General features: G+C 33.8%; 1 protein-coding gene across 1 annotated transcript; it reads left to right on the plus strand.

The window, feature by feature from the left end:
* The first annotated feature begins 4,248 nt into the window (after positions 1-4,248).
* LOC144998301 (nucleolar/coiled-body phosphoprotein) lies at positions 4,249-6,572 on the plus strand. The gene is made up of 6 exons (XM_078958087.1): positions 4,249-4,618; positions 4,828-4,892; positions 5,106-5,628; positions 5,761-5,850; positions 6,022-6,083; positions 6,374-6,572. Exons 1-6 carry the CDS (start codon positions 4,463-4,465, stop codon positions 6,477-6,479), a joined length of 1,002 nt encoding a protein of 333 aa, XP_078814213.1. The 5' UTR covers positions 4,249-4,462; the 3' UTR covers positions 6,480-6,572.
* Positions 6,573-9,256: the final 2,684 nt, after the last annotated feature.

Genomic DNA, 9,256 nt, shown 5'->3' on the forward strand with positions numbered 1-9,256 from the left:
GCTAGTCAATTTAGAGACGATAAGCATCAAAAATGACTTTTTGATAGAAGATTATTTAGAATGAATAATCTTAACTAAGTTGAAGTATATGTTACAAGGATTCAATACATATAAAGAACGCCGAAATCCGAGTTATAACGAAGAAGTTATGACCCGTCGAAGTTTCGCGACAGAACCGGCACGACGCTGAATGACGTAAAAAGTGAACTTACGTCAGAGAGATATTTAGCCTTAGCGATCTAAACGAAAGTGGTGGTGTTCGTTAAACCGAGAGAGTACATAAAAAGAACACCCAAATCTGACTCCGTATGAAGAAGTTATGATTTTCCAAAGTTTTAGCTTAGCAGTATGCAACCCCAATACTTGATATAAGATCGAGTAGTTTTTAGCCGAAACAATCTAAATGAGAATCGAAGATCTCGTCGATAGTAGTCCAACGGTGAAAAGACAGACGAAAACGGACGTCAGACGAAGAAGTTATGAATTTATAATGGAGTTTTCTTATCTCAGCCTACTAAAAATAAATAATAAAAACAAATCAAAGTTAGCCAACGGAGTCTAAACGAAAGTTTTAGGGCATAGTCTCACCTACACGTGGATATAAAGAACGTCAAAAACGGAGTTTGTATGAGGAAGATATGAATATTTGAAGTTTATTAAATAATTAAAATATTAAATTTAAATATAAATGTCTGATATTATCCGATAGGGGGGGGGGGGAGTCACCGGACTTATCCGGGTTACGCCCAGCGTAGCTGAGCATTACGCCCATCGTAATGCGTGGTTCAGTCCCTATAAAAGGGATGCGAGGGCAGCCGAGTTCTTTGCACCTTTTCTCTTCTCCCTCTCCCGTTTTGCATCGTTTTTCGTGAAAGAAATATCCTAAAGCCCCGGTATCAACCCCGAGACCTGAAGCAAGTCCCGAAGCCTGAAGATCTCAAGAAAAATAGTTTTCGAGCCGAAACTCTGCCCGCGTGAAGCCCGGTTTTGGATGAAACATCCCAGTTTCATCGGAAAATATTATTTTAAGAGACCAGACACTATCCGATCATCTTCTAATCAGGTGAGTGTATAATCACTTTCAACTTACACATAGATATGAAGTATTTTATAAAATATGTGCTATGTATATATATATATATATATATATATATATATATATATATATTGTTTTTTTTATATGTGTGAGTGTATAATCACTTTCTTCTTACACAAAAATATTAAGTATTTGCTATGAAATACATGCTATATGTGTATATATTGTTGTTTATTTAAGATGATTGTGGAATTGATGAATTATATAGGTTTTAATGAGTTAAACTGTATATGTATTTTGTATCTACAAATATGTTGGGTAGAACATGGGTAGATGAGATTGTTGGTATGTCATAAAATGGTGAGGTAAATGATAAGGTATGAAAGATGATTAGGAATGATATTGGCAGATGCATCAATTAGAGAATGTCATAATACTAGCAGATGCGCTTAAGAATAATATTGGTAGATGCACCAAATAGAGAATATCATAATACTAGCAGATGCGCTTATAGGATAATCCTGACAGATGCGCTTATAGGTAATGTTGGCAGATGTGCCTAAAAGAGAATGTCATTAACCTGGCAGCCATGCCTCATAGTGTATGGCGTAATCCTGGCAGAGACGCTTAAAGGATGATGTTGGTTTGATGCGCCTTATGTAGCAATGGATTTTGTGTCAATTCCTTAGGTCAATCCTTAGAAATGAATGAATGAAGGACAATTGAATTCTTAGGGTAAACCTTGAGAAATAAAGAAGATAACGGGGATGGGTAATTGGGTTGATTGTTTAATGGTTGAATATAATAATTATATTATTGTGGGTCGAAAACCCTATATGCTAACCAGACTCCTAAGTCTGACCCACTCAGTTTTCTTTGTATCACAGGTATCAATACGAAGACATATTTCACTGAGAGATTATAGGAGATGTAAATCAATAGTGTAAATAAATGTAAGTTTTGTTTATGCTTATGTGTTTGTATCGGAAACTGGCATCGTGATATTTTGCTATATAATGAAAATACATTTCTTTAAGAAATGCTTTGATAAATTCTTATCATATTTTGTTTTGGGAACAAATTCCACAACAGTTTTCTTTAAACGATTACTCTGATTTTATAAAACAAAGTATAAACAAATCGGTCTTTTATGGTCGTGAAATTGGGGATGTCAGAATCCTCATCATTTTCTGGTAATCAAGTCTCCATCTTCGCTTTTAGTTCATTAGATATTCTTATGTCCATTTATGGGGAGGTTTTGGTTCAAGAACCTCGATCCTTGGGACATGGACGTCCCAAGTGGTTTACCTTTCAGATCTGGGATCTAAAAGGGGTTTCATGGCATAAAGGTGTAGACTTTATGACCATGGAATCCCCATGTAAGCTTTATGACATTTTTATGGCCTTTTGAGCCCAAAAGGGTCATGCATGGAAGTAAAGTCCGAGACTTTACGTGTTCATTGAGTGTTTAGGACCTAGATCTAGGTTTTCATGCTTTAGATTGGAGTAATAAGGCTTTGGACAAAGATCTATGTGCTAAAGAACTAGGGTTTGAGCTAAACCCATTAAGAAGGACTATAAGCGGGTAAAGTTGGCAACTTTACCCTTAAGAATGTATTTTCAGTACTTAGAGGAGTTATGGTGTTTGGATTTGAAGAGTAGAGGCTTAATCCATTAAAATGGCCTAAACAGACAGAGGAACTCGTCAATTCCATAGAGGAACTCAACGAGTTGAGTCGTGTTGTCTTGTTTTCTGTGATGGTAGAACTCATCGAGTCTGAGGGTAACTCGATGAGTTGATTCGCCAAATCGCGATCATTAGTAGTCAGGGAACTTGGCGAGTCAAGGGGTAACTCGACGAGTTAGATTGCGATTTCAGGGTTTTAGGACCCGACGAGTTGATGGAGCAACTCGGCGAGTCGAGTCAACCCAGGACGTTGAGTTTGACAAGAATGTTGACTTTAACCAGGGGTAAAATGGTCATTTTACCCTTAGAAGGATTTTCAATTTGTGACTAAGTGTTCCTTGTTAATTTTATAGTCGAGGAGTCGTTGGAGCAGCCATCAGAGATTCCTTACTTGGGATTTCAGCAGCCAACTTGAGAGGTGTATTTTCCTCCAGTAGGAACGGATCGAAGGCACCAATGTCGACCCATTTATGTATGTTAGCATATGTTGGACTTCGGTCCGATGCCGGGGTTAGCCCGATGTAGCTTATATGTTCCAGATTTCGGTCCGATGCAGGGGCAAGCCCGAGGAATGTTTATATGTGTATGTTATATGTTTATATGTTATATCCATGTTGCTATGATATATGTATACCGGATTTCGGTCCGATGCGGGGCGGGGCCCGATGTAGTGGGCAAGGCCCAATGTATGATATTATGTGTTTATGTGTATGGTATGTGGTAGTTTGGGTAGACTCATAAGCTTCATGCTTACAGTTTTCAGTTTTGGTTTCAGTTACTTCTGGTAACAATTGGAAGAACTCGGGATGGCTGCATGACACACACCACAGTTTTCAGCCTGAGATGTTTAGACTCTAATATTTGACACATGGTTTTAATACAGTATTTTGATATGATGTTTGAGAATATGATATTGTTCACTTCATCTTGAAGCTTTTTAAAGCCCTTCGATAATTAATCACATCCCTGAGTTCATCCATGAATAAGTCATAGGTGAGTGGCCCATAATCGAATTTTGGGACTATTCACTGCTTACGTCTTCATACTAAAGAGGATTCGGTAAAAACACCCGATGATAGAATATCTCCACGCTAAAGCCAACATTTCCCTCTTCTCCGGTCTTCATTACTCACGAACTCGCATATGATTTCTAGGGTTTGTGAGTTTACATCGTCTTAAAAAAAAACGAGCGTCTAAAAAGGTGGCATGGTTGATAAATGATAACGGTGGTAAGCTTGATTAGATGTGTGTTCGTTGGTTTCTAACAATCAAAACGATGTGGTTAACCCTCCACGATTTAACAATTACCTTTTTTTTTTTTTTTTTTTAATATATAAATTTTAGTAAGAGACCTCTAATTCCAAGTCCTCCTAAGTAGGGAAACGGCTAACCAAGAGCTCTTGGTAACAAAGGTTATATGGAAACAAATTCGTAACTTGAATGACGTATTTAGCACAATTAAAATTTTGATGGTTAAATGAGAACACTTTTAAAACTCCATTTAAAATTTTTGACAAATATTTGTAAAACTTGATTGGTGATTCGAACCACTAGCAAAACCCTAGTTCGCATCCAATAAAACCCTTTCCTCCTCCCTGGTCGGCGCAGAGAGAGCTGAAGAAGCCTCCCTCTCGTATTCCAGCTCCATAGCGACAGCAAAAACCCTAGAACTGCTAATACTTACAACACCCTTAAACCCTTATTAACTTTTCATATCCTACCATAGTTGGGAAACCAAGATGACAGCTGCTTCGAAGGAGGATGATGGAAGCTGCAAAATCACATCTTTAACCCCCGAAACGAAAGAAATACTCCACCAATCCATCCTTCATTACCTCCATCGAAGTGGGTTCTCCAAAACCCTGAAGCGATTTCAGTCCGAAGCTCAGATTCAGGTTTCTCTTCATTTATCTTTTAGGCGTGTGCCTGTTAATTGTATTGCACAATCATCTGAAAGGAGTTTGGAAATTTGATATAGTTGAAGAACCTTAGGAACGACTATAATTCATTTGAATTGCTTTAATCGGAGGAATTTGAGATTAAAAGTTAATGCGGTTTACCCCTGACTAGCTAACAAGTTTCAATAATCATGTTTTCTGTGCAGAATGACATGTGGAAGTCTTCTTCAGCTAATTTGGAAGAAATCTACTGCAAATTCGTAAATGGCTGGTAGGATTATCCGCATAGTTTATTTTGTTCTATGATTGTTATGATTTTTTTCTCATGTCTCTTCCTTCATGGATCATACTTATATCGTAATTCATGAATCTCGTAATAAAATTCAAAGCCCTAATAACAGTCTGGATGTAAGCATCGTGTATGTGTATTTAAATCCATATATTCATGTTTCCATATCATCAATTTGAGATTTTGTATATGCAGTAATCAAGCCAAAGATGATATTGAATCCACTAAAAAAGATGAAAAGGATGAGAAAACCACCAAATCCAAGAAGAAGAAGAAGAGTAACGCTGATGAAGAACAACCCAAATCCACCATGAGCAATGATGAAATACCACAAGATAAAGTAGTTCTTGAAGAATCTGAACTTAAACCAAAAAAGAAGAAGAAAAGCAAACATGATTTAGCTTCTGATGGTGAAACCAAAGAAGCAAAATTAGATGATACAGTGAATGAATTGGAGGCAACCGAACCAAAGAAGAAAACCAAGGATAAAAAGACTAAAAGCAACCAAGAAGATAAACCTGCAACAAATGACACTGAAAATGGAGATGTGGTTAAGGAAGACAAAAAGAGTTCAAAGAAAAGGAAAAGATTGTTGTCTGATGAAAATGACGACAACACTAAAGAAGAAGAGATTGTTGAGGAAAATGAGAAACCTGAGAAAAACGAAGGAGAAAAGTCTCAGAAATCTGTGAAAAAGCAACGTATTGATTCAACAGAGGTTTGTACTTTTTATACTTCTCTTTCTTGAAACAATTCCATGAAATATCAATGTATTTTAACAATAATGAAAGTACATTGCTATTTCTTGCATTTAGCCTTATGAGAAAACGTTTCGCTTGTCTTCTTGCAGCCAAAGACTATCAATGCGTTTCAAAGGGTGAAAATTGACCAAGTTGAATTTGCTCACGAGAAATTGCAAGATAATTCATATTGGGCCAAGGTAATATCTCTTTGTTCTATAAATACAATGCCCTAATAATAATAAAAACCTAATAGAAAGAAATAGAAACAAGATGCTATAATACACAAATAAATGAAATACTATATATACAAATGCTCACATTTTTTAAATTATTGTCTAGTTCTTATACTTTTATTATATGCTTTGTAGGATGGTGCCGATATTGGATATGGTGCTAAAGCACAAGAAGTTTTAGGTTTAGTGAGAGGAAAGTAAGTCTCAAGTTTCTTTATGCATTTATACATATGATAATTTATATATAGATTTATTTTATACATAGGACAAAACATGTTATACTATGTTTGTGCATTGTACTCGGATTGATGTCAGCGGGACACAATATACAAAAAGTTGCGACAAGGATTTGCTTTTTATCTGTCGTTGTCTGTGCAAAAGACGTAAATAGCCCTGGAAAGCTTGTCAAGTCACGTCTGGTACAATTTAGTTGTAAGAAATGGAAAAAAAAAATAAAGAAAATTGTTTTTTTTTATTTAATGTGTAGGGGTTTTCGGCATGAAAAGACGAAAAAGAAGCGTGGGAGCTATAGAGGAGGTCAAATAGATCTACAGTCTCATTCAATTAAGTTTAATTACTCTGACCAAGAGTGAGAGTTTTTGCTTCATTGTATTTTGATCAATTGTATGAACTTGATATTTGTAATCAAAATTTTGGTATGGAATTTTAACTTTATTTTTGCAAAAGACCATTCGTATTTGTAATCATGTGTTATAACTTTTATCAAGGTAAATGCCTTCTGAAAAATTTTATTCAATTGTAGCGTTTTTGTTTTTTTTAATATTGATATATTTTTTTTCTTATTAGGATATTGTATTTGAAAATGCAAAAACGGTAACTTTTAAAAGTTGAATCGCAATAAGCCATGAATCTAGTTTGAACAACTTAGATCGAGAATTTACAATCTTAATCATGGAGTGTTTTGAGTTATACCTCAATTGGAGCACAATAATGTATGATGAAAACAATGCCTCAATGCTCGAATACAAAAATTCATAAACATATAATCTCACTTTATTAACGTGATTAGTCGTAATGTCATCAACAATCCTATAGTTTGTAAATAAATTTATGGTCTTAGGACATGTATTAGTGATTTCGCCTTAGTGAACTATTAACAACCTCTTAACTTTATTTGATCTAATTCATTATGAATATCACTATTATTGTGTAAGAAATATACAATATGATATACTGTTGTTACATACTAAAAACCACAAAATGTCCAAAATAAATAATGAATAAATTTATATAATAAATATTGTATTATTTACCAACCAAATAAATACTCTATTATTTATCAACTAAATAACTGTTTAATAGAATGTTTTATTTATTGTTTGTTAAGTAATTTTCTTAAATAAAAGTGTTATTTTATTAAATAACGAGTTTATTTGATAAAGACAAGGAGATTAATTAAAGTAAGTAATTTATAGGTTGAACTTATTATTTCGTCTACAAAAGGACTTGAAAGCCGTACCCAATAATAAAAATATCTAGAAAGAGATTTAGCCTATATAAAGAACTGAAACCCCCAATCCTACCATCCTTCTTTTTGGTGATGGCTACAACTCGGGAATATCAATAAGCCCACTTGGGTTCATCGAGTTTCATAAATGTTAAGTTTTTTCCAAGGCGCGTGACTTAAGGCAACTATTTTCTATATAATTAATATTTTTAATATTTTTATATGCATTTTTAACTATTATTTATTTTTATACACATATATCTGAATCATTATTAGATATTATTATCTATCATATTTTTTGTTCATCATGTTCTATAAAACGGTAATACTATACTTGTTAAAATATTGGTTTTAATGTTTTATTGGTTTGTAAGCAATTTTATTTTTAGATAATATTATTGCCTAATTAAATTACATTTATTTATCTACTTATTTAATAAAAGAGTATATTTATGCCATGTGGCATCTTTTGAGCTCATCCCCAACATCTTTTCCACTCTTTTTTTCTAACTGAAATTTCTAAAATGCCTTTGTGTAATGTTACTTCTTGCCTATTCAAATTTGTCGAATTCTATTTATTTTCTTCCTGATTTTTTTGCATTCAATGACAATATAATGATGATTTTTAAAATTTTAAGATCTTATCTATTCAACAGCTCTCCTTACATACCCTACAAAATTGGTGAATGATATCACATCACTTTTGTGGATAAAATATAGGGGTAATCTTGGAAATTATAATTTGGTGTTTTGGAGCTCATCTTCTTTTCTTTGTTTGTAATCTTCTTTACTATTTTGTTCCCTTGTCCCTCGTCTATAGGGTTGTCAAATCGGACAGTCGTGTTGTGTTTTTGTCTGACACGATACAACACGACAAACTTTTGTATAACACGAACACGACACGACACGATGTTGTGTTTTTTTTATTAACACGAAAACAAACCAATTAAAACACGACACGACACGACAAATATAATATTACATAACTATTAGTGTATTTAATTCATACTTAAGGATATATAATACGATAAAAACAACAAACACGAAAAACCCGACAACCACATGCTTAATCGTGTCAATTTCGTGTCGGTTTATGAACACGAACACGACACGACATCGTGTTTTTTAATCTTGACACGAACACGAATTTGAATTTTGATTTCGTCACAATTTCATTTCATTTCGTGTACTTTTGTCATGTCGTGTCATAAATTGACACCCCTACTCGTCTAATTACTTGCTTGGCATGAGTCTTTTATTTTAATATTATTTGTCATTTAAAAAAAACATATATGACTTTCTAACTATGTGAACGAGAAACCAAGACTGATCATTGTTTTGCGTCAACCCACAACTTTATACCTCCTCATTCAATTTCATATATCATTTGTTCATATCTATAAATCTCGTTGCTTACAGATCCATAAATCTCGCCAAAACCTTTAATCCCTCGATCTTTCTTCTCTATTTTTCTCTCTTAAACCATAATCATCTTCGTCATCTCTATCGATTGTTGCACCACTTATGGTCAATGGTTTTTGCAAGGAAGATTTTATCTCCTAAAATGGTGGGCTTAAGGTATCTATTAAACCCTAACCAATTAAGTTTTGATTTCAATTTTTATAAAAATCTAAACGATTAACCATGAACTTAAATGGATTGATTTGTTTTGGTTTCCAAATATCACTCTGTTTCCCTTTTCATTTTAGATTATATAAAAAACTATTAATTTGTATCACAAATAAATTTTCATGATTAGAAGATTGCTATCTTCATGTAACTGTTGCTATCTAGAGCATGGTTAAGATCCCGATCTTAATATTAAAATTTTATGATTATAAAATCCTATAAACCAAAAATGATCACGATCTCATTACGATCTATCTAAAGCAATATATATTG

This window comes from Lactuca saligna, chromosome 5 (assembly GCF_052625555.1).
Source record: "Lactuca saligna cultivar CGN05327 chromosome 5, ASM5262555v1, whole genome shotgun sequence".
NCBI lineage: Eukaryota > Viridiplantae > Streptophyta > Magnoliopsida > Asterales > Asteraceae > Lactuca > Lactuca saligna.